General features: G+C 38.3%; 1 protein-coding gene across 8 annotated transcripts in view; it reads left to right on the forward strand.

The window, feature by feature from the left end:
* Positions 1-25,663, forward strand: part of PAXIP1 (PAX interacting protein 1) — a 58,527-nt gene that overhangs the window by 5,053 nt on the left and 27,811 nt on the right. For 3 of the 8 annotated variants that reach the window (XM_032244924.1, XM_032244923.1, XM_032244925.1), the window contains exons 3-7: positions 5,303-5,346; positions 7,867-7,930; positions 12,503-12,665; positions 15,351-15,464; positions 22,614-23,243. In XM_032244924.1, the coding sequence (XP_032100815.1) occupies positions 7,872-7,930; positions 12,503-12,665; positions 15,351-15,464; positions 22,614-23,243 (966 nt within the window). In that variant the 5' untranslated portion in view covers positions 5,303-5,346; positions 7,867-7,871. The remainder of the gene's footprint in view (positions 1-5,302; positions 5,347-7,866; positions 7,931-12,502; positions 12,666-15,350; positions 15,465-22,613; positions 23,244-25,663) is intronic. The other 5 variants (XM_032244928.1, XM_032244922.1, XM_032244927.1 and 2 more) reach the window with 4 other exon arrangements.

Genomic DNA, 25,663 nt, shown 5'->3' on the forward strand with positions numbered 1-25,663 from the left:
ACCATGCAAGCACTACATTGAAGTTTCAGTATAGCTCTTTTCAGGGTCTTTGCTAAAGTTCTGTTTTATTTTTTATTTTTTTACTTTTTTTTGCCCAGGCTGGAGTGCAGTAGTGTGATCTCGGCTCACTGCAACCGCCGCTTTTGGGGGTCAAGCAATTCTCATGCCTCGGCCTCCTGAGTAGCTGGACTTACAGGCACCTGCCAACATGCCCGGCTAATTTTTGTATTTTTAGTAGAGACAGGGCTTTGCCATGTTGACCAGGCTCATCTTGAACTCCTGATCTCAAGTGATCCGATCTTGTCCTCCCAAAGTGCTGGGATTACAGGCATGAGCCACTGTGCCCAGACCTAAAGTCTCGTTTTATGTGGAAAGTTGCCAGATAACTGTTGACATCTTTAACATCTCAGTAACTTACTTACTTTCAGGCCCTTTCCACTAAACCAAGGTAGAGCAGCGGTTTCGGTATGTCATAAGTAATTCTAGGTCATCCTTTGTGCCTGCTGTAGAACTCACCACATTACCACTGCCTGGAAGTTTTCTAAGCCAAGGCAATCTGTCATGGCAAACAGATCTGATGCCTTCAATCACATGGATGTTTGAATTATCGTTAGAGTGTATTTGATTCAAAAAGCGGGCTAAGGCCTGTCAGGAGGTGACATTTAGGACTGAGTTACTTTCCATCCCCACTGTGGCAAGTGGTGCTGATTTTCAGTTAGCTGAAGGGAGTCACCCGTTAACTGTGTTGCTGAACTCCTTTCTGACAAGGGTCACAGTGACCTTTAGTCACATTGTCCACCCAGTAGTCGACTGGACTGTGTCCAACTTGACCGATGGGTAATTTATTACAGAAAATAGGGGATTCAGCTGGTGGGAGAATTGTTCAGATGTTGTTTACCTGCTGTACTACTCTGTTAGGGCTAATAAGTTAGTTGACTTCTGTTGAAACGTATATTTTAAAAATGTGTTAAATGTTGTAATTCTGATGCTTCCATTTTAGTTCAGATCTTCTCTACTAAGTATTTGTTTTAAAATAGTTCTATACCACTACCATTTTATTCCCTCTTCATGTTATTAAATGCTTTGCCTTAAAAAGAAATCAGTATGAAAGTTACTATGGTTTAATAATAACAGTGTTAGGAATTAAGAAAGACTGCCAGCCTGGTGCAGTGGCACTCACCTAGAGTCCCAGCTGCTTGGCAGGCTGAGGTGGAAGGATTGCTTGAGACCAGCAGTTTAAGGCTGCCATGCACTGTGATCACACCTGTGAACAGCTATAGGACTCCAGTCTGGGCAACACAGTGAGACACCAGCTCTTAAAAAAAAAGAAATAGGGTAAAAAAAAATAGAAAGATTGCCATTAAGTCAAATTGCAGGGCTAGAGAAGCCACCTGGCTTCTGGGAAGTGGTGATCTGCCCAGTACCCCAGTACCCAGGTTTGGAAACTGCCTTGTAGGCTTACAAACTTGAATTTCTTTTCTTTTCTTTCTTTCTTTTTTTTTTTTTTTTTTTTTTTCAGATGAAATCTCACTTTGTTGTCCTAGTCTGGAGTGCAGTGGTATGATCTTTGCTCACTGCAACAACCACCTACCAGGTTAAAGCTATTCTCAGGTTAAAGCTATTCTCGGGTTTCAGCCTGCTAATTAGCTGGGATTGCTGGGATTACTGGCGTACGCCACCACACCCAGCTAATTTTTGTATTTTTATTAAAGACGGGGTTTCACCATGTTGGCCAGGCTGGTCTTGAACTCTTGACCCCAAGTGATCTGCCCACCTCGACCTCCCAAAGTGCTGGGATTACAGGTGTGAGCCACCACGCCTAGCCACAAACTCGAATTTTGAAAATAAATGTGAAAGTGGCTCTATCTCAAGAGAAGCTGTTTATAAACCAGACTCTCGAGACTGCTGTAGAAGCCAGAATGACTCTGAATTTGTGGTGGTAACAGTCACGTTCATACACTTGTGGGCTTGTTTCAGCATGGCCAGCTCAGAGCCACTGTGGATGCAGACCCCTTTGTGAAGACTGAGTTATCAGCAGGTTTCCTGGTTCCTTTACCCAAAGCCCCTTTGTGTGACTTACCACAGGGATGAGGTCCTGAGCTGAGGCTCCCTCTTCTTTGGACCATGTTTTTATCCCTGACTTGCTTCATTGTCCTGATTGTAGGGACAGTATCCCTGTCCCTTCCCCTTCCTACAAACTTTCTTTCTCTCAGACAATAGCCTGGAGCTATTGTCTCATTAAAGTGGCTTTGCATACCTTATGCAGATTTTATGTGAAAGGGCAATCTTACTAACACATCCTTGGGGCCTGGGTTATTGTTGCCAGGCCAACTGTCTGAGGTAGTTCTTAAACCTGCCTGGCCCCAAACCCCCTTTTTGAAATAAATACTTTGTTAGCACCCCTCTTATTATCTAGAAATGAATCGATAGGTAAGCCAGCCTTTAAAATACGTATATATAAATTGTCCAAACTGAAATGTGAAGGAAAAATAAAAGGGAAGTAAATAATAAGTATATATTTCATTGTGTAAACATTTGGGCATGGCTGCTGCTATATGCAGTCACTGCCTGTAGCTGCTGCAGTTGCAGATTGATCTCACACCCCCCAAGTGGGGTCGCTGCTGTGAGGTGACATTTCAGAATGGTCATCAATTCCTGTAAAGTTCTGAGCTAAACAAAGCAGTCTTCCTTCATTTTACACAGTATTCACATTCCTGGGAAAGTCAGTATATAATAAGGCTAAGTAAAAATACCATTACTTGTACAATTTAGCAGTTAGCTCCTAGGATTATCATCATTTTGCCAAGGTAGTTTACTGTATTCGAACCCAGCTTTTCCCCCCTCTGGCTATGGTATTTTAAAATGAGTGACAGACACATTTCATCTGTACCCAGTAGCATTCCAGCCTGCCTGTAATTTGTGGCAGCACCTGTATTGTCCAGGGACTACTATGTTACATTACAAGGTGGTAGAGTATTTCGGAGCTGATCCAATAGTTTGCCTTCACTCTAAGATAGTTTGAGTAAACCCTAATATTCTTAGTTTGAACCTTATGGGCCTGTCTTATTTTGAATCCTGCTGCTAATGGTTGAGTCTGAATTCAGCTGACTGAAGGCTGAGACCTGGTTCCCTAAGGCATATCCCTTGGCCTTTACCTTGATAAAAAGTTTGACAATACATTTTAAAAATAAGGCATTTTTATGCACAGTGACAGTTTACCTATCATTTACATATTTGAATTTTATAAATGTTTAAAACTTTGGTGCCTTGCTTCTTTAGGCACCAAAACTTTTTAAATTATTTTTTTAATTGAGGTATTTTTCTCAGTGGCCTTCGGGCATCATTGGAAATGTTAATTTTGCTGACTTGTAGTGGGCTTATTTTATGTAATTTTTTTTGAGTTGGAATCTCCCAGGCTGAACTGCAGTGGCACATTCTTGGCTCACTGCAACCTCTGCCTCCCCGGTTCAAGTGATTCTCCTCTCTCAGCCTCCTGAGTAGCTGGGACTACAGGCCTGTGCCACCATGCCCGGCTAATTTGTGCATTTTTAGTAGAGACGGGGTTTCATCATGTTGGCCAGGCTGGTGTCAAACCTCTAACCTCAGGTGATCTGTCCACGTTGGCCTCCCAAAGTGCTGGGATTGGTCAGGCTTATTTTTATATATTGTTCTTTGCCTTTGGGATAAATAGTTCTTTATTACTTTGCTTTTATAGTTCTCCATTTCTACTTCATACTGTGGCCTACTTCCTATCTTTTCATTACTTTATCTAAACTTATCTCAAGTAGGGCCTCAGAGTGATTCTATTCTGCTTGGATGAGACTTTATGATAGCCAGCAGTCTTTAAACTGGAATACCCTACCCAAGCTCCCTGGGGGGAGATTTTCAGCATGTGTGCTGAGCGGATGGATGGTTGTAATTTGATACATTTCCAGACTGGCCTTTCCTAAAGCTGCCTGAGAACATACCTGTGGTTGCAGCGGCCCCCTCCCACTTTACGCAGGAATGATCAGACCACTCATCCTAATCTTATAGTGCATTGCCCCAGGCTCTGAAAATTCACCAGACAAAAGGAGGACTAGCAAGACTGGTTTTTGGGACTCTTCCCTTAGCACTCAAACATGGGAGCTTGAGCAGAGAGGGGTTTCTGGGAGTCGCTGTTGAGAGGAAAGCTTGGCCCACGTGAAGATGTCCTGAGTTCAGAAGTGTCAAGGCCGATACAGATTCCTGATGCTGGCCCATTTTTTAAAATTTAACTGGAATTTTTCTAGGACTATCAAAAAATGTGAAGATATGTTGGATGAGGATTAAGCGCCTTCTTTCAGGTTTCGTTTAACTAATCCAATAACTTAGTTAAAACCTCTGGTAAAATGTCAAATCATCATGAAATAATTATCCCAGGTATAGCTGCCAATCTTTTATTTTATTTCATAAATTGTTTAATATTCCTCTTCTCATAGAAAATATGCTTATTTAAAGTTACGCTGAAAAATTGTAGATGTCATCTAAAAAATGATAAGGGCGGCAATTCATTGTCTGAAATTTATTTAAGGTGTACATAAATAACAAAAATAGCTTGGAGATCATTAGCTTAGAAAATGAGTTGCAGGAGAACAAAGACTGCTTTTCTCTTTTTCATTTTTATATCCCCAGCGCCTTGTACCATCTCTGCATAAAATAGATTCTCAATAAATATTTGATGAATGAATTGATGCGTGGGTAATGAGTATATATGTATATTTCAGTTGACTGAAGTTTCTGGAAATGAGCTGCCTTCCAGAATGTAGTAATGGGGGCATTACAACATTTTTAGATAGTAATTTCGTGAAGTAGAGCTATCAGGATAATGATTTGTGTAATTATAAAAATTAAACGAACAAAAACCTCATGAGTTTGGACTTGATTGAATTTGGGATTCATAAAAGGAGCAGATGAGGGGCTGTCTATGCTCTGGACGAGGTGGAGACGGTGGTGGGGCAGGATGGGTGGCAGTTCCCCTGTCCTTCTAGTCATGGGGTCAGCAGTAATAAATGTGTAAACCTGAAACTTAAATGTTTATACATATTTTTTTTTTTTTTTAATATGGTAGTACTTCATTCTATGATTAGGTTTTTCATCTTGGGCATTAGTAACTAATCTTTGACAATAATATTTCTGTTTGAATATACATACTTGTAATCTGGATGTTTTAAAATACGTTACAACAACAGAGCCTTTTAATTTCTAAGAACACCACTAGTAAAATAATAACATGCCACTTGTAAATTGAGAATACTTTTTGATTTAATCTTTTCTTTTTCAGCCTTCTTGGGTGATTCTGTCCGTTCAGTGTGGAGCTCTTTTGCCGTATCCTTTTTGCGGAGTGGGGAGGAGAGAAAGGGTAACTGGGTTTAGGACTGAAAGAAATTATAGTTACGGAGTGAAAAGTGGATTCATTTGTTAGGACAGATTGTTTTGTCTGCATCTTAAATTCCTATTTTCCATCCTGTTTCAAATTTTATGTACCTGATCCTTGTCATTACTCATGTTGAAAGGGGGCTCAGCTGTGACAAGTAGCTTTGTGCTGGAGCTGGAGGCAGGAGTTCTGGTTCTCCTCAGCTTTTGTGGTGATAGCTAGATGAGGAATATTACTAAAATTCTAAATCTATGTGAATCAAATCATGAATTGTTTGAAGAGTAAATGGGGGAAGAAAACATGAGAAGAAAATTTTTAGTTTTATACATTGTTAATCCTTTTAATTGCATTGGGTAGAAGGAGTGTTAATTCAGTGCACGTGTGCTGTGGGTTGAGTACTGAAAATAGAGTGGTGCAGAAGAGCATCTCTGCCCTCAGGGAGCTTCCTTGCTTGCCTTCTTCGCTCATGGAGCATTTCTTGGATGTTCACCTGCCCTGGCATTGTGTCAGGAGTCAGAAATGAGGCATTCTACAGCCTTGCTGTTTACTCCTCTAGGCCTGGTGGCTCCTTTTTCATCCTAAAAGGATGATGCTTTACTGGACTGTTATTCCAAGTGTAACTACTTGTGGAAATTATTTCTTTTGCAAGTACCTGATACCCATACTGTTGCTAAAATTTTAGACCTGGCAAGATACTGTGTCATGTGCTCTTATTTTATTTTGCAGCTATGCCAGGCAGCTCTTGAATGCCCTTATTACCCATTGAATCAATGCAGATGGAAGGAAACTTACTATAATGAAATATTTATAGAGAACCACAGAGAGACAGAAAACATCCTTGGAGGATGTGTAGAACTTTAGCAACTCCACCTCAGAGGTTCTAATATTTCTTGTACATAGCGTAAAGAGTTGAAGGAAATTAACTCCTGTTTTTATATCGTTATTGTTTTTATAAGAAGTGAAAAAGATTGGGAATAGAGCTAAGAGGCTCATTTTGCTGTGCTAGATCATTTACTCTCCGCACAAGACTCTGTAAGAAGCCGGGATCTTTTTTCTTTTTTTTTTGAGATGGATTCTTGTTCTGTTGCCCAGACTGTAGTACAGTGGTGTGATTTCGGCTCACCGCAACCTCCGTCTCCTGGGTTCAAGAGATTCTCCTGGCCTCAGCCTTCTGAGTAGCTGGGATGACAGGTGCGCGCCACCATGCGCAGCTGATTTTTATATTAGTAGCAGAGACGGGGTTTCACCATGTTGGCCAGAATAGTCTCGACCTCTAGACCTCGTGATCTGCCCACCTCGGCCTCCCAAAGTGCTGGGATTACAGGGGTGAGGCACCGCGCCTGGCTGCTGAGATCTTCTTTGAGCTCTTACTTGCCTATCCATAAGAACAAACAAGGGAGCCCCAGAGACTTAGTGGTAGTCAGTGTGCTCTGAGATTTGCCTTTGTTAATGTTTCCCCAAATCTTTGGAAGAAGAAAGTCCATGAGCTAACGTAGGAAGAGGATGGAAACAGGTCTTGGATAATGGGGCTGAAGGCATCAGATTGCAGTCTACAGAGTTTTTTATAGTCAGGGAAGTCTCAAGTATTTATAAGTCATCTGTATACCTCTATAGGAGACTTCAAAATTGGAATAGAATTTTTAAGCTGATCTTTTTCTTGATTCACCTATATCAATATGTATATTTTTCTACTATAGGGAAAGAGAAGTGATACTTTAACCCATTTTGAATTCTACACACTCTAAATTATTCAAAAACAGTCATTGTTTGCCCTGAATAGACTATGAATTACAGGCACATATAGATCATAACTGCCTTGTGTCTTGTTAAATTCCCAGTGTGTGATGTGTAGTAAGTGCTCATTTGTGATTTTGAATGAATTTTTAAGATCAGCTTTAGAAATAGGAAGCATCTTTGGAATTAGACGTTCCAACTTTTATTTCAAAAACAGGGAAATTGAAGGTCACAGTTGTCTTGCCTAAGTTCACAAAGTTAGCAGAGATAATAAAGCTAGAGCTCAATCAAGCTCTTTTATGAAGGATTCTTCCTACTGTGCAACAGAAGCAGTCACAATGTTTCATTCTAAAAGAAACTTAAGACATTTTAATTTTGCTTTTAAAATAACTGCTATGCCATATGTGTGTATGTACGTGTATATGTATGTGTGTGTTTATACATGTGTTTATAGTTAGCTAGCTATCAGAGGTCAAAAGGCTTCCCTCTGTTAAGTATATTTTATCCATTTGATTTATGATACAAGTGGACAGATTAGATTTCAAAATGTACTTTACAGAAGAGCACTCAGCCACTTCTCTTGCATTCCGTTCTGCCCTGTACTCTTCTTTGGCTGTCTTAAGTCTGTCTCTTTCCTAAATGGACTGAGTGGGGACAGAGGGGGTGGGTAATATCTGTTAGTGAAGTATAGGTTGCACTGATCTTGTTTCATTGTAATCTTAATAACTGTCAAACAGAGTAAATGGTTTTTCTCCAGAATCATGTCAAACTTTTTTTGGAATCACTGCCTGCCTTTCTCAGGTAAGCATGGTTACAGTTAGTCCTCAGTTATTTATATGTGACACTTCTGAGTTTTTGTATGATTGGATTTATGAGCTCTCTGTTAACCTGTTTTAGAGAATCTGTTTCCTAAACTGACTTTATATTTAATATGAGCTCATGACACTTAAAATTACTTAAATATTCATGCTTGCTTTTAAGATTTAAAGTTTCTGATGGGTGAAAATGGTCTTTCTTATTTAAAAAATTACATATTAAAACTTCAATATGAAAAAATATTAAAAATGAAATTAAAAGATAAGGAAAAATCAGTTCGAAATACAGGCAAAGAATTTTCTTAATAAATAAAGGGATCATACAGATCAATAAGAATCAAAAAGACCTTAACAGATAAGGCAGAGAAATGAATTTAGAAGCTATAAAGAGGAATTACTAATACTATAACAAAATATTTGATACACTTTATAATCAAAGATATGAATATTTTAATAGCAATGAGATAAGAATTTTTGCTCATCGAATTTGTAACAGTTTGTTCAGTGCTGGTGGAGATGCTGAGGACAGACACTCAAGCCTCCTGCCTGCGGGAAGGGGAGTCAGTACAGCAGCTTCCTAGTAAAGGGGAACAGTGTCAAGAGCCTTAAAATACTTATTTCATTTTCACCTGCATTTCTGTTATGTTTGGAAACTTATCCCAAGTTGATAGAAGTAAAGACAGACTGACACATAAAGGTGCTCACACTTACTTATAAGCATTATTTGTAAGATGGTAAAATTGGAAACCATCAGATCATCTACTATTTGAGAATGTTTGAGAAACCTATTATATATACATATACAGTAGTCTAGCTGCTTAGCTATTTTTGAATTCTGTTTTATGAACACATGTAAAGACATGGGAAATGTTTTAAGTGGCAAAAGCAGGCCATAGCATGGGTATGTGCAATATTACACCAACCAAATAAAGTATATAAGAGATATCTGAAATGAGGAACCAAAATGTTAACAGTGGTTAGTTCTGGATATCTGAATATTTAATATTTCTTTATTGTATTTTGTTTTTCTAACCCCAGCTAAGAAAAACCTCAAATCATAATAAAAAACTATTAGAAAAAAATCAAGTTGTTATTGTTTAAAGTCTTTTTAAAATTACATGGAGTAATTTGTTTAAAATCAGTGGTCCTTAGGAAGGTAAAATTTCACCATAGAACATCCCATCTCACTTGACCTGACAGTCCTCATCCAAGGCTGTCATTTTGGTGCACATAGGTGGTACTTTGAGAAAGTATTTCCTCATCTTTCTCTATACACACCTTTGAGACAGGGGCGCATCCAACCAAGTTATTAGGTGAGATGGAAAGAAATTTGGTCATAATCTTGCTTTTCCTTATGCTTTTGTGATAGACGAGTATGGAGCTGGGTAGTATCTGATTTAGTGTTGTTAGGTTGTTGGCCAGGCTCAACAGTTAATACAAAGGATATTACCAGTCTAATCTTGATCCCTCTCCTCTGTCCAAGCAATAAGTAAATTTATCTGTGGTTACTGTGTTTTTGTTTGTGTCTCTTGTATTCTGGAAGTTCTCTAAAATCCTGTTTTTGTTTTTGTGACATCAATTTGATGGAGATCCTTCAAATGGCAAAATTGGCTTTTTTAAAAATCTCTTTAACAGGAATTTTGTTGGTATTTGTATTTTGCAATGTTTTTTCATATCTGTTATAAATATATGTTTACATGAATAATCTTTAAAGTTGGCTATAATGAGAAAACCTCTTAAATGCTGGGTGCTATGGTTACATGTAATTTTTATTGTTTTCCTCTACTTCTCTGTATGTTCCAAATTTACAATCAACGTATCAGGAAAGTTTTAAAAATGAAAGCATTACTACTTATGTATAAACACAGTGTACTTTGGCTAAAATAGAATTTTTTAATTTAATTTTATTTGCATTGGTTGGATTTCTGGGCTTCAGAGACTCAGAGCCAACTATCCAGAAAAGATTCCAATTGAATAAGAAAGGGAGAGAGGAAGAAGGGCCACGCTGAGTTTGGGACAGGGACAGGAAGTCCTGTGGGCATTTTTCAGAGATGAAGGTCGCAATGACATGGGATTTTGAAGATTTGATTTGGTGAAATAAATAAGAAAACAAAAGTATGTGAATGTAAGATGATTATAGAGTTTCAAATGAGGTAATTAGACATTGTTAAATATTAACTATGAGTTTTGCACCAGAGAATATTATTAGTCTTCCAAAGAACTAATAGTTATGTTTAACAGAGTTTATATTTGTAATAGATTGTAATATAATAGACATAATAAATCAGGTTATAGCATAGGCATATATACATGATACATGTATGACAAGGGGCACAGGTATGACTGTATGAGCTTAGGAAAGAGGGCATTAGTCTGGATTGTGAGGCGAGGAGCCTTGATAGAGAGGATGGCAGGTCTGAGCGGACCGGAAAGAATCGGCAGGATTGGAGGAAACGGGGAAGGGAGGAAGGCATTCTGCATAGCGCAAGGTGGAGGGAGAATGAGCAGTGCACGAGAGGCTGGGTAAGAAGTCATCAGTGTCAGCCAAGGGTGTGCATTGGCATGTAGGAGAAAAAGTGGTCAGGCAGGTAGATGGGTAGAGATGATGGGAAACCAAGGTATATGAGTTTGAAGTGGGTAAAGTAGGTAGCAGGATGTTTCATCGCTCTTTTTTTCTCATAATTTAATTTTGGATTACAAATATTTACCTCAGAAAACTTGGGAAACAAAAAAGCAAACCAAATTAGAATCACTTGTGATCATTGCAGGTAAACTGGTTTAGGAGCTCTGGGCATGACTTGCAGGGCAGGACAGAGGCTGGAGTTTTAACAAATGGAGGTTGGATTTGGCGTAGCAAGTACAACATGGGACTTAGCAAGAGGTGGGGCTCAGCAGGTATTGGGGACGTGGGGTGCTGTGGTGAAAAGAATGAGAAGCCGACACTTACTGTATACCTCCCTGTGCCAGATCCCATGGCGGATGCCTTCACGTGGGGAGCAGGAGCCAAAGATTATGTCATTGTTTCAGGAGGGGAGCACCAGTAAAGTGGCAGCATCACTGATGGAGCTGGGAAATAGAGAGGAGACTGATTGGCGAGGAGAGATGATGACGTTGGTTTGAAACACACTTTGGGCTGTTGATCAGGTATGGAAGTGTAGGAACTTGGAGATCCTGTGGCGTGAAGGAAATTCCTGCAGAGCAAAATAGAGAGAGGAGCAGATAACTGGGAACCGAGCCTTGGATAGCAGGCATTGTTAGAGAGATTTGGGGAGGAATAAAAGGAGGAGCTTGAAAACAGAGATGATACTGGAGGAGCAGGATACTATTTTTAGAAGCCAAGATAAAATCAGACTTAATTATTTTTATTTTTATTGCTGGGAAGTAACAACAACCTAGGTAAAGATTTAGAACATAGATTGGTAGGAGGTAGTTGTACATAGGTTTGTGTGTATCCTCAGTCCTATTCTGTGACCCAGGAAGAGGAGGGAAAGGATGATAGAAAGTGATACAGGAATATCAGCCGGCTCAGCCGCAGGCCGAGGGGTCTAAGTAGATGTTGGGTTCTCATGATGAAGTCACCGGTGTAGCCACTGTGGGAATAGGAAGATGGATATTCATAAAGAAACAACTGAGTGAGCAAACTGGTCAGAGAACATGAATAGCTTGATTCTTAGCAGTGGAATAGTATCATTTGATTGTGTGGTCTGGGAATGGGCCCTGCTGGTGACAAACTGGACAGAGGCACTGCTCACCCACTGTCAGATGAAAGGTCCAATTTTACCTTGGTGCTAAACTTATCAAGGGGAGTGGCTGGGTCAATGGACAAAAAGGTTAATTTGTTAGCAAGATCTTTGATAGTGTTTTATATCCTTTTAGTGAATTCAGTGGATAAGAAAATTCACCGTCCAGAATTAGTATGATCTTTATGGGCTTACTATACTTACCGCAGTTCATCACTTAGCATGATGAATTGACGTCCCCAGTGTGTCATGGGGCAAAATAAATGCATTTAAGTTGAGAAAGATTGTGCAAATAGGGATGGGGAAGACTTTAATAGTCACTTCTATGAAGAAACCCTGGAAATAGTTTAAGAAAAGTGCATTGGGAGCACGAATATTTTGTGGTTGCTAAAAAAAAATGTTATTTTGGTTTTAAGATATGTTAACAAACATGTACAGTGTGCAGCTAAGGGACTTTGGTCCAACAAATCCTTGATGGGCACTTCCTTTGTGACAGGAGCTGTGCAAAGGGGTACACATTAATTAAGATGCAATTTCTCTCAGTAAACATACAGTCTAGGAGGGGACAGACCGTGGGCAAATACATTATGCTGCAACATACGCAAAAAAGAAAGTGGGCACCAGGTACAGAAACAGGGAGTGCTCATGGTGGTTATTCTGAACTGATTGGAGACTGTCAGAGGGATCTGCACCTTTTCTGCACACTGGGACACCCATGCGCACAGACGCTCACATGCACACCCCAGGCAGGACCCCAGCTTTACAAAAGGACTGTTTGCTTGGTGGTTCTCAGTGACCTTCTGTCTTTTCCCCGTCAGGGTGTTGATACAAGCTGGAGCTCTTTGTTGGAGTCTTCCAGAGCTCTCCCAGGGAGAGGTAGGGAAGGGAGCTTGTCCAGCAGAAGTTGGGAAGCACAGAGATCATCTGCCTTCTTCTGACCCGGTATTGATGCAGGCTGAGGCCTCTGTTGTAATGTGCTGGGTAGGTTTTGGGGAATAGGTCAAGAGTGTAATGGAGAGCCTGGCCAGGTCATGATTTAAATCTAGAAGACTAAAAAGTCCTTTCCATTCTGTATCTCAATCAACAGTATTTCTTGACTGCCTACCCATGTGCCTTGCACTGTACTAGGTACTATGACAAATCTCAGAGAAGTTTAGGACATCATCTAAGACTCTTTAATAAGGAGTGTTAGAGTTCATAATTAAGACTGGATAAGGAGGAAATCCTGGAAGCTAGAATCAAGGAGTGTTTTATTGGGGGTGGTGAGGCCTGAAGGAGAAGGGAGTGTTCCTGATTGGTTTAAAGGAAAGCTTTTATTCCTGGGGGCACAGACTTGAAATTCTAGTCCTCTGCTCCTGGTTGCTTTGGAGTATAGTTGGGAGGACAGACAGGCAAGCAGATAGTTGTAGAGTGTAAGAAGTATTTAGATTTCTGTCCAGCTTGCTGTGGGAGTACAGTGGTAATGCTACCTGAGCCGAGTCTTAGAGGAGGAGGGCTGAGGGCAGGCACGGCCAGGGCACAGGGAAAGCAGAACATGGTGAGGACTGCAGGTGCATGCCGGGGCAGTGCCAATGGGCAGGAGGAGGTGGTTAGGAGCCAGCCAGACAGGAAGGGCCCGGACACCACAGGGGAGTCTTTGGGGTTTAGCCTTACAGCACTGAGGAGACATCAAAGGTTTATTGGCCAACATGATAAGATTGGTATTTTGGAAAGATGGATTTTAAAAAAGAAAAGCACTTTCCCCAATTATAAAATTAATGCTTTTCAAAATTTGGAAAATACAGAAAAGTATAAAAATGAAAATTAAAATGTCCCCATAATCCTGTGACCACTAAGTAACTATTGTTAACATTTTGGTGTGGAAAGAGCATTCTTAATTATTAATGGTGCTGATGGAGATTCATTAAACGAGCGGGTATGGATGTTCAAAGTCATTTAATCCAAACATACATCAGTGAAGAAGCTGGGTTATGGAAGTTTTCCAAGTTGACATAAGCTGGTTATTGGAGGCATTGTATTAATTCCAGGTCTCCTTCATTCCTCCCTATGTGATGTTCTTTCCACAGCAATATACTGCACCCTGTTGAGGTCTCCGCCTGTGATACAGGCCAAATAGGGTATAGGACTAGATGTACTTCAGTCAGTGAAATAAAAAGAATATTTAGCTGAACGCATAGCCAAATCTTGGTAATAAAGGCATCTCTAGATTATGTTTTTTAATTTCATTTTTAATAAAGATTATATAATGACTCATTGGATTAATCTGTATTATCATATAATTAAATCTCAGCTCTCCAAAAGCGGCAGGATATAAGTGTTTTTGTGAAAGCCTCTAATAAAAATAACCTGGTCCGGTCTTCTGAAATTGACATTGACTTACTAAATTAACAAGATATAAAATAATGATTTGAAAGGTGATTTTAGAAAGCTAACATGTTCTTGTTAATATTCATAGAGTAGTGTGTAATACAAAATAATTTCTAGAAATGTTTGTAAAATGGACGAGAGTAGATGAAGAATGCTAAATTACTGTCAAGCTGCATACCGGCAGTTAAAAAGAGATTAACATGCAATTATCAGTACTGTTAAAAAATTAACTTGAGACAAAGTTCAGGATTCTTCAACAACTATAATCCTCAACTTACAATAAATTTATCCAGAAAAAATTTACTTGGTTAAATGATTATCTTAGAAAATAATGCTCATATCTTTATTTTTCTTAAATGTTCTTTTGCTTTTCAGACTCTAAAATTTCACTTTTTAAGAAGTTACTTTTGACTTTCCCATCAGTAACTGCCCTTAGAGAAGCACTAGAGAACAATGGAAAGATCCAGTTTGGAGTTAGACCTGGGTATAGACAGACCTGGGTTTTAAAAGCCAGCTTTTCCAATTATTAGGTGTGATTTAATGTTTCCTTATCTTTAAATGGGGCTAATGATTCCTGTTTCACGTGGTTATAAGGGTTAGATGCATAGATAAAGCACTTGGCACAGTTCCTGGCACATAGTAGGCAGGCAATAAATGGTAGCTGTTTATTGTTACAGTGAAAGCCTGTTTGACCACATAAGCCATTGTATCTGGAGTCTTAACTTCATCACCGCGCAAGCATAAGAATTTTTCCTTTTATGCTTGCCTTCTTTCTTTCCTGTGTTAAGTAATATTTACATTTTCCCCTGAACTTATAAGCCACTGTATTTTTATCTTTGTTTTTATTTTATTCATTTCATAATTGGTATTTGTTACCCATTAGCATAAAGGAATTTCTAAATACGATTTTGGTATTGCTGTTGTATTTAAACATTTTCAAAAGTGACACAAATGAAAGCTGGAATGGCGTACTACTTCTTCCTGCTTTTTTCCCCTGTCTATTTTTGTTATAGACTGAAATAATCCTCCATTCTGCTTTTTGGAATGTGGATATAAATATTTTTAAATTCATTTGGTGACAAGGCAAAATAAGTAATTTATATCTGTAAAACTATTGTGATAGAAGTTTTTATTATAATAAGCAGATAGCTAAGAGCTTCTCTATTTTTTCCACAAATAGTCTTAGGTTAATTTTATTAAGGGAGAAACAGAATTGTTGCAGTATATCGCTAAAATGAAAGTATAGTCATGCACAGGTTGAGATTTATGGTAAAAGCCTTCTTTCTACCTTTCTATCAGGTGTCATCTGAAGACAGAAGTGCCCTGTGGGCTTTGGTTACGTTCTATGGGGGGAATTGCCAGCTAACCCTCAATAAGAAATGCACGCATTTGATTGTTCCAGAGCCGAAGGGGGTAAGCATTTCTTGTGCCACCTTCTTTTTGTGTGTCATTTAAGAATTTCCAGAAATCGCATGTCTTTCTTGAGCTTCTTTTAAATTATTATATTTCATTTACAAAAACTGATTATACTGGTTTATATTATTTATATCCGGCTTCATGTTACAAAAGATGTGAGATGACTGTAAATTATAAGCCAAATATAACATTTCTAAATACTATGAAATCTGGCTTTGTTTCATGGGGAAAATAGGAAAATTTTATTAATCTGTAGAATTTCCTTTCAAATCCAGTAAAACTTTTGTTCATTTTTATTTGTTAAAAAAATGTATTTTTAGTTCCCTTCACCATTTTTTTTTTTTTTTTTAAAAAAAACCTCATACCATGCCTTTGATGAAAGGTTTTTTTTAAAAAAAACATCATACCATGCCTTTTGATCTGTTCCCTTCTTCATCATCTGGAATATATGAAAATGACTTTTGTCTTGATAAGCACAGAGCACTCATCCCTGAGCAGTGATGTGGTCATATGGATTGTGTTTCCCCAAGTGGGGTCCCTGGATCAGCAGCATCTGCCCTTCTTGGGGACTTGTTAGAAATATATCCTGTTGGCCGGGCATGGTGGCTCATGGCAGGAATCCCAGTACTTTGGAAGGCCGAGGCAGGCGGATCAGTTGAGGTCAGGAGTTTGACACCAGCCTGGCCAACATGGTGAAACCCCGTTTCTACTAAAAATACAAAAATTAGCCAGACATGGTGGTGGGTGCCTGCAATCCCAGCTACTTAGGAAACTGAGGCAGGAGAATCACTTGAACCCGGGAGCAGAGATTGCAGTGAGCTGAGATTACACCACTGCACTCCAGCCTAGGCGACTGAGCGAGACTCTGTCTCAGAAAACAAAAAGAAATGCAGCCTGTCCAGCCCCTTCCCAGACTTCATCACATGAGCCCAACAGTCTGTGTAATCAGGTCTTCTGGTGGGTGATTCTGATGCATACCCAAGTTTCAGAACCACAGTTCCATAGTTTTTTATAAAAAAGTAATATAACATTTTTCCCTTTCATGAACAATTTTTTTTATACGTTTGAGAATCAAGTTTAGCATATTTGTAGTAGTAAAGTCTTTTGACTACTTAATTTTTTCCATGTATCAGTCATTGACTTCATTTTTTAAACTGCTTTCAGTCTGAGTTAATATTTTCATCTTATTATTTAATCTGAGTGTATCCAATCACAAATCTAGAAGAAAAAAGTGTGCAGTATCTGGCAAAGGCATTGGAGTAAGATGTAGAGTAGAGGGCTGGTATAAGCCTTACCCTGCCAAGAGCATTCCCTTTTATACAATCTTTGAAACTAATCAGAGGTAATTCATGAAGGTGTGCTGTTCATTATGCTAGTTTCCCTACAGCAGTAGAGATTTGGAGCTGGTGAGTTCAGTAGTAGTAACTTAGTAAGCACACTATTCAAGCAGAAACTCTTTCTATGAAAATATATGACTCTTAAAATTTAAGTAAAAAACCATTTTGCATAACAATTTAAGTGATAAACAGTATGCTTTGGTTAAAATAGTGGGTTCTTTTTACATTAATGTTGATTTATAGCAAAAATTTGATTTTCACATAATTTGAAGGGGAAATGAAATCTTTAACTTTTTAACTGAGCCAGAATTGTAATTTAAGAGGCAATATGTGAACAGAGTGTGTTTGTTAAAGCTGTTTTGAATTGTTTTTGACTTTTTAATTCTAGTTCTTTAATTTAGGGTTTTTCCCCCTTCCAAAATATTTTGGTGATAAGTCCTTAGTAACTCTTTGGGCTTTAGGATATAGTATATATTTTCAAGTATGCCTTGACTTTAGACTAATTTTTTAAGTTTGTAGTGGAATCTTTTTAAACTTTTATTTGTAAGGAAAGCCATATCTAAGTCGCAAGTTCTATATATAAATGCTTTAATTAAGCTTTATTTATCCCAACAAAGTGGCACTTAAAAGAAATCATTTTATTTGGCTAAAACATGCTTGTGAATAAGACAACAAACATGCTACTATAATTATTTTTAGATGAAGCAAATTCTCCATGTATTTTAAAAGTTGATATTAAACAAGATATGTATACATGTATTACGCATCTATAAAGAGATTATCTAAGTCAATAGTGGAATTATAATGTCTTATGTAACGTATTTATTCTTCATTCTTGATTTCATTTATGGACTTGAAAAGAAAGATAAGTCTTTTTTTGCTTTTCCAATTTTAATTTCCCAGTTTTAAATGAACTAATTCAACATAGGGAAAAATGAACTACTATTGTAATGCTTACTTGGTTTCTTCTGCACTGGTAAATATTTGTTAAAAGCAGATTTTGTATTTGCCGGTAATAAAAATAACACTAATAGGCACCCATTAGTGAGCACTTACTAAGCGCCAGTACAGTGCTGCTCGTGACATACTGTGAAGAAAGTCCTGCTCTCCCCTTAAGGAAACTGAAACACAGATACCCACCACTCCTTTCTCTAACCCCTTTCTTACACACATTACTGTTCCTAGATAATTTTTTTTTTTCTTGAGACAGAGTCTTAGTCTGTCGCCTAGACTGGAGTGTACTGCTGCGATCTCAGCTGACTGCAACCTCTACCTCCCTGGTTAATGCAATTCTCCTGCCTCAGCCTCCCAAGTAGCTGGGATTACAGGCACCCGGCACCATGCCCAGCTAATTTTTGTATTTTTAGTAGAGACCAAATGTTGGTGAGGCTGGTCCTGAACTCCTGACCTCAAGTGATCTGCCCACCTCGGACCCCCAAAGTGCTCGGATTATAGGCGTGAGCACCACGCTTGGCCTTAGATAATTTTTAAGAAGCCATAATGCCCACATGTAAAGAAAGAGAAAGAAAGCAATTAATAATGAGAAGCATACAGGATTTTTTTTAATGCTCAAGCATAGCTACCTGAGAAGACAATGAAGTAGTAAGACATTACATGGACCAGAAGTGGTGGCTCATACCTGTTAATCCCAGCACTTTGGGAGGCCAAGGTAGAAGGATCTCTTGAGCCCAGAAGTTTGAGACGAGCCTGGGCAACAAAGTGAGACCCCAGCTTTACAAAAAATGAAAAATTAACTGGACATGGTAGCTCATGGCTGTGGTCCTAGCTACTTAGGAGGCTGAAATGGAAGGATTGCTTGAGCCTGGGAGCCTGAGACTGCAGTGAGCCATGATTGTACCGCTGCGCTCCAGCCTGGGCAGCAGAGTGAGATCCTGTTTCAAAAAAATAAAAATAAAATGTATATGTATAACTTACATGTATGAGCATTTTTAAAAATATATTACAATCATGAATATGGCAGCTGCAGAAAAAGACTAATGTTGTATATCTGTTGTAATAAGTGGTCATTGCCCTTAGTAATATTCTCTTATGAAATTCAGTTTTAAAAAACTGATCAACTTGTAGTAAATTTTTGAGTAAGAAATAATTCCTTTTATTTTTTTGGTAGCTGTTTTTCTGGAAGATTAATGTATATACCTCCAGATATTTTTTAATGAGTGGTGGTACATAATCAGAATGTTTGCAGGAGAATTTCTCGACTATGCAACATTGTCTTGATCGTTGTAGGACTTAGCATTCCATCAACCATTTCCTCCCCGCCAGCTTTTGTAACAAATAAAATAAGGCTCTCATAAATTTCCAAAACTTCAGGGAGTAGTAACAACTCTTTAGTGTCACTGAGTTACTTTCAGGTAAGATCACAGGACCAAAAAGAGAGAGATTGGACTTCCTCCTCATGTCTGCTTGTTGTCTTTAAGAAATAGTGTTTCATTCCTGTTGGATCACAGTTGGCCACGCACCCTTCTCTGCCTGGTGTTCCCAGCTTCACCTCGCCTCTTCCCTGGTTCTTCCTCACTCACCCCTTGAAGGCTGAGAAGCACTAGTCTATAAAATGAACTGAAGGAACTGTATATTCTGGCATAGTCTATTTATAAAACCAAAATGGTTTTAAGTTAATGTAAATTATAATTAGCTATTATATTCTTAATTCATTGATTACATCTGTGGCTTATGTAACTAAATAACCACAATATTTGAAAAATTAAATCCCTTTAAAAAGACTGAATTTGTATCATTCCCGTAAATTATTGTATTTTGTAATCTATTGAGACATAAATTTGTAAACCTAATAGTGGTGAATTTAAATAGTTTCTTCTAATTTATAAATTATATGAGTGCTAGAGACCAGCTGACTATACGCAAAAATAACATTTCTTTTTAAAGTAAATGTTTGTTTTTGTTTTTGTTTTTTTAATGAGCACATAGGAAAAACTTGTGCAAATGGCATAATAAAACTACCTTTTACACCACTGAAGTTTAAAAGTTTCAAACCGAGAAGAGTGAAAGAATTTATAACTTAAAGCCAACAGAAACAGGGTATGGTTATTAGTTGCTGGGGAGAGGGGACATGGTTCACTCTCGAGGTCCTTGGCCTTTAGTGAGTTAGAAGTTCTGAGGATACAAAACTTAGAATAATGTAGCTGATAAATTGGCTCAGGCAAAGGCACCTAAACGTTGCTTTGCTCTGAAATCACCTTTGTTGAAACAGTTACTGTCTTTCAGTTATTAAAAACTACCTGTCTTGTGAAAAGTGAGAGAAAACTTGAGTGAAATATAGTAAGGCTACCTAAATGTTTTACTTAGATTTCTGTAGGAAATAGTCAAGTTATTTCTGAAATGTGGAATGTCAGCATTCTGTACAAACTAGGAGCTCAAGAGCCTACTGTATCCCAGCCTTTTAAGTGTGAAATTCTCTTTTTTATATCTAAAATTTTCAGTGACTCCTCTTCACGGTAATAGTTTTGGGGGGGGTGTGTGTGTGTGTGTTGGTATTTGTTAAAACAGAATTAAAAATAACTTTCTTCATATTTTATCATTTCAGCAAATATCTTTTTACCTTGGAAAAGTAACATGTAAACCATATTATATATAATCATATGTTAATCAAGCAGATATTTTTGTATTCAATAATTAGTTCATAAGTATTTTGCTGTGTACCTGGACTTTATATTTTCCTAAAATAACAGTGAAGATCTTCTGGGATGGGTAGTTCAGAAATTGAAAAACTCTACTAGAAATTTATCATCTGTATTTATCATCTGGGGAAATCTTTATAAAATTTTATGCTTTTAAATATTTAAGAACAACATGGTTTTTAGGATAAAAAAATTAAACATATTGTTACGAAGGGTATAGGTAAATTGATATACTCTTGCATCTTACATAGCTGTTCAAAGTGTAATTGGTATAGCGTATTTGTGGAGGGAAGTGTAGTTATAGCAATGAAGCCTTAAATCTGTATTACTTTTCAAACCTCAACACCAAAACCTAGGAATTTGTCATGAAATGTAACTCCAGTTTTTCTTAGTAGTGAAACACTGGAAATAACTATGTGGCTAACACTGGGGGAGCCTTTGAGACTTCTGGGGAGATGTGAAGAGGGCCTGAGGATGAGGTGAATCATAGCTCATTTTGCTGCTATGGTAATTATGGTGGTTTAGAAAGTCTTTATCAATTTGAGATTCATAAACAAAGTCAAGGAGAAGCAAGGTTTATAAAGGGTTGCCGGTTATTGAAACTGGGTAACAGGTACAAGGGAATTATTACGCTAGTCTCTAATTTGGCCTGTGTTTGAAAATGTACATTAAAAAGTTAAAGACAAGCATGAAAGTATACATATTGTCATAGGAGGAGGTTGTTCACAATATAGTAAGTGAAAAAGGAACATCATAAAGTATTTGTTCACTATGACTATGTTTTTTCCCTTTGCCCTTTTAATATATGTACGTATATATTTATGACAAATAGTTTAAGCTATACCCTAAAAATGTTAATTGTGGTCCTCTCTAGTCAGTTGATTATGATTACATCCATTTTCCTTTGCTTAGCTTCTTATTCATGACTAGGCTTTTCTTGTATTTTAAAAAGGTTTCAGAAAGAACAGCCTCACAAAAACAGGTTAAGTCACTGAGCAGTGTGCACAGCTCACTCTTTGCAAGGATCTGCGCCTCCTGGATGAACAGTGCTTCCCTATCCCGTGTGACTCTTATTCCACCCATAAATTGGAAGTGTCGCCTTGGGGGCTCTGCAACGCGATGTGGAGTTTAGTTTAGTGCCCTGATTTTGTGTTTGCTAGAGAATTGCTATTATGTATAGGCTTTTAAAGCAAAGCCAAATTTACAAACTCATTTATGTTAAAGTTACTTTATTGTTGTATTACTCTTAGTTAGCATTTTTTATGTATTTTCTCTTTCTTTGTTATTCCTTCTCCTGGGCCCTCCATATTCTGCAACCTTTACTGGAGAAAAGGCCTCTGTTCAGGCTTGCCATACATACATCCTACTCCAGGCATGTATATTTTCCTTTGGGCTATATTTTCTGCTTCCTTGTGCAAATTGTCACCATTCGTGCCCCAGCCAAAGCTCACCTTTCAATGGGGCTTTCCAGTGTCCTCCAACTTATGTTAACGAGATCCTCTTCCAGTCTATCACCACATGATTCAGCACTGGTTTTACATTGTATTTGCATTTCGTATTTAATTTCTCTTTAGAACCAAACTGTGAGCCTTGTTAGGTCAGAGACTCTTGCATTCTTTGTGTCTCCATCCCTTAGTGCTGCTTGGCATATAGCATGAGCCCCATAAATACTGGATCGTGAATAGAGCTGTTCTGTGCAAGTCAGCCACGCTCCACGAGTGCAGGTGATACATTGGCGGCACTCTGCCACGCTTTTACTTTACTTAACCGTCATGGAAAACTAGATTTCTAAATATTATCCATCAATAAAAACTTAGATAGCAATTATTCATTTCATAATTTTCCATAGGATTACTAGGTCTACTTTTGTACTTAAAATATCATTTAAAAAAGTTAATTTTAACCCAAGTCTTTTAAGACTACTACTGTAGGCATGAGACCTTCCTACGATCACTGCTGTATGGTTCACTTTAACTTTTGCCTCATGTCCACTGTCTAAAAGATCAAACTTTCCTTATGTTTAAAATGGCAATAATAGTTGCTCAGCATTTCAACTGCATTTCTCTCCCGAGTTTTTTTCTAAAACGCATAATTCTAGGAAATGTGATGAAATTTACAGCTTTGTTTTGTGTGTGTTTCTGCTTTCCTCATAGGAGAAATACGAATGTGCTTTAAAGCGAGCAAGTATTAAAATTGTGACTCCTGACTGGGTTCTGGATTGCGTATCAGAGAAAACCAAAAAGGACGAAGCATCTTATCATCCTCGTCTGATTATTTATGAAGAGGAAGAAGAGGAAGAGGAGGAGGAAGTAGAAAATGAGGAACAAGATTCTCAGAATGAGGGTAGTACAGATGAGAAGTCAAGCCCTGCCAGCTCTCAAGAGGGGTCTCCTTCAGGTGACCAGCAGTTTTCACCCAAATCCAACACTGAAAAATCTAAAGGGGAATTGATGTTTGATGACTCTTCAGATTCATCACCGGAAAAACAGGAGAGAAATTTAAACTGGACCCCAGCCGAAGTCCCACAATTAGCTGCAGCAAAACGCAGGCTGCCTCAGGGAAAGGAGCCTGGGTTGATTAACTTGTGTGCCAATGTCCCACCTGTTCCAGGTAACATTTTGCCCCCTGAGGTCCGGGCTAATTTAATGGCTTCTGGACAAAATCTCCAAAGTTCTGAAAGATCAGAAATGATAGCTACCTGGAGCCCAGCTGTACGGACATTGAGGAATATTACTAATAATGCTGACATTCAGCAGATGAACCGGCCATCAAATGTAGCACATGTAAGTCACTCTTTCAGAAAAAAATTTTCAATATTGGATTTTAGAATTGGGTTTCACAGTCTATTTCAGTGTAGTTTGTTGGTTGTGTTTTTTCAGACCAATTAACTTACAAGCAGTATTTGTGTGAGAACCTATTTTACCGTCGTATATATATACGTATATATATACACATATATATGTGTGTATATATACATATATATGTATATATATATACGACGGTAAAATAGGTTCTCACACAAATACTGCTTGTAAGTTATATATGTATATATTTCAGAGTCATAAGGGCTACTGAAAGAGGGTCATCGCTTGCATTTAAGTGGAAGGTTGAACACAGCTGAGTAGAACCAGGATGTCTGTGATGGAGTACTATCCCTTGAAGGGTTTTCACTTTTACTTAGTTTAAAATTAGCAATGGCAGCAAAGAGATTAATGAAGTTTACCAGCTGTACCTGATTTGTTTATTATGAACTTCATGGTAGTCATAAATAAATAGCACAAATATGTGGATTTGTTGAAGAAGCCTTGATATCAGGTTATGGTTTATAGTATGGAGCTTATTGATAAAGAGGGGGTTTTTAAAAGGGTTTTTTTTTTTTTTTTTTTTTTTTATGCTTCAGCCTCCCAGAGTGCTGGGATTATGGGTGAGCCACTGCACATGGCCTTAAAAGTTTTAAGTAGATATTTTTCTATTTAAGACAGAAAGAAGGTAGTTGAGGTGGTATATTGGCCACTGTTTGCATTTTTCTGGGCACTGGAGTTAAAATGGTTAGAACCAATTTAGGTAGAGAAGAAATACAGTAATTTGAGAAATATGAACAAAAGGACTGTTGATGGTGAAAGGTGTTTTGGAGAAAATAATCAGAGTCCTGTAACAGCAGGTGAAGGGAAGGAGGCGGTGTTAGATGAGATGGTCAGAAGGACCTTGGGCAGGACGTGACTCATATCAGGTTTGAATGACAAAGAGAAGCCATGGGAAGAACTGAGGGCACGGTTCCCAGGCAAAAGGAAGACCCAAACATGGGCATGAATTTGCTGAGTTCTAAGAAAAGAAAGTTAATGAAATTTGAACTTCGTAGGTAAATGAGTTCTAGGAAGAGTTTCAAAGGGGCCTTGCCAGATAGGGCCATCGTGAGGAGTGGATGCTAAATGGACTTTGAGTTGGAGTGAGATACACTCTGATAGGTATTGTGTAAACAATGCATCGTAGAGAGGCAAGAGTGAAGCAGAGAGGCTGTTTGAGAGAGAAAAAAATGAAGGGGAGAATCCAGCTTTCTGACTTGAGAATGTGAAAGAAGATGATGCCATTTCAGAGATAAGGGACACTGGGAAAGCGGCAGGTTTTAAGAATATAAGTTTCTTTTCAGACGTGTTGGGTTGGAAGTATCTGACACATGCAGGGGAGCTGTCTGCTAAGTGGTGGAACCAGAGGAAACAAGGCTGACTGACACTATGGAGGCAGATGTGAGGATGTGTAGTAGATGGGGCAGAGCAAGAGGAGGGTCTGGGGCCAGGCTCTGAGGAGCCCCACTATTGAGAGCCAGATGGGCTATGCCATCTGATGGTGGCGCCCGGTCTGCCATTTCACCTTGTTCTGGACACTTTCATTTCATATTTTGTTTTCTGAATAACATCTCAAAGTCCCAGAAAAATTGCTCTGTAGCACATAGGAACAGCCTGAAGCGGGATCCAGTGTTCTCCACCTCCCCTTTCAGTGGAAAGGCTTGATGTTTCTCAAGTGGGGAAATTCAGTATGGCCTGGGTAGAAGGTGATGTTGAGAATCAATTTTATTGGGCATGATAATAGCAGTGGTGTAAAAAGTGTTTAGATGTTGGTTTAAATACAAAGTTCCTAACATTTGTATTTGGATATAGACGCAAAATAATTTACTTTGAAATGGAAATAATGGACTGCAGTAGGGAGTTTGGGCGCATCTCTGTATTGGAGACAAATTCGGTTACTCAGCTGTGTTCTCTAGAGGTGGAAAACTGAGAAGCCTCCATCCATTTCTAGTGAGTGAATGGATTTGATCACTAGTGAGAAGAATTGCAGAGATTTTTCCGAGAGACTTTGAGCAATGCAAGAGAACATAAGGACATTTTACTGCTAGACATGAAGAAAATGACTTTTTGAAACTTTAGAAATATGAGACAGATTTAATTGAACATCAGATTGTGGGAGGTGGGCTGTAACTTACCATGAAAATCCTCTTTATATTGCAAATTTATACTGGTTAGAAGCCATGCGGTGTGTAGCATGATGGTTTCTATATTGTGGCATTCAGTAACTCAGTATTAATGTAATGTAAAGGAGAATTGTGACAGTTGTAGTGGAAAAATTTAAACTGGACGTTTATTCAGAATTGTTTGTAGTATAGCACAATTATGCAATTGAGCAATTAAGATTCTTTTTCGTACATTCT

This window comes from Sapajus apella, unplaced genomic scaffold (genome assembly GCF_009761245.1).
Source record: "Sapajus apella isolate SASKATOON/1434 unplaced genomic scaffold, GSC_monkey_1.0 scaffold56, whole genome shotgun sequence".
Classification (NCBI taxonomy): domain Eukaryota; kingdom Metazoa; phylum Chordata; class Mammalia; order Primates; family Cebidae; genus Sapajus; species Sapajus apella.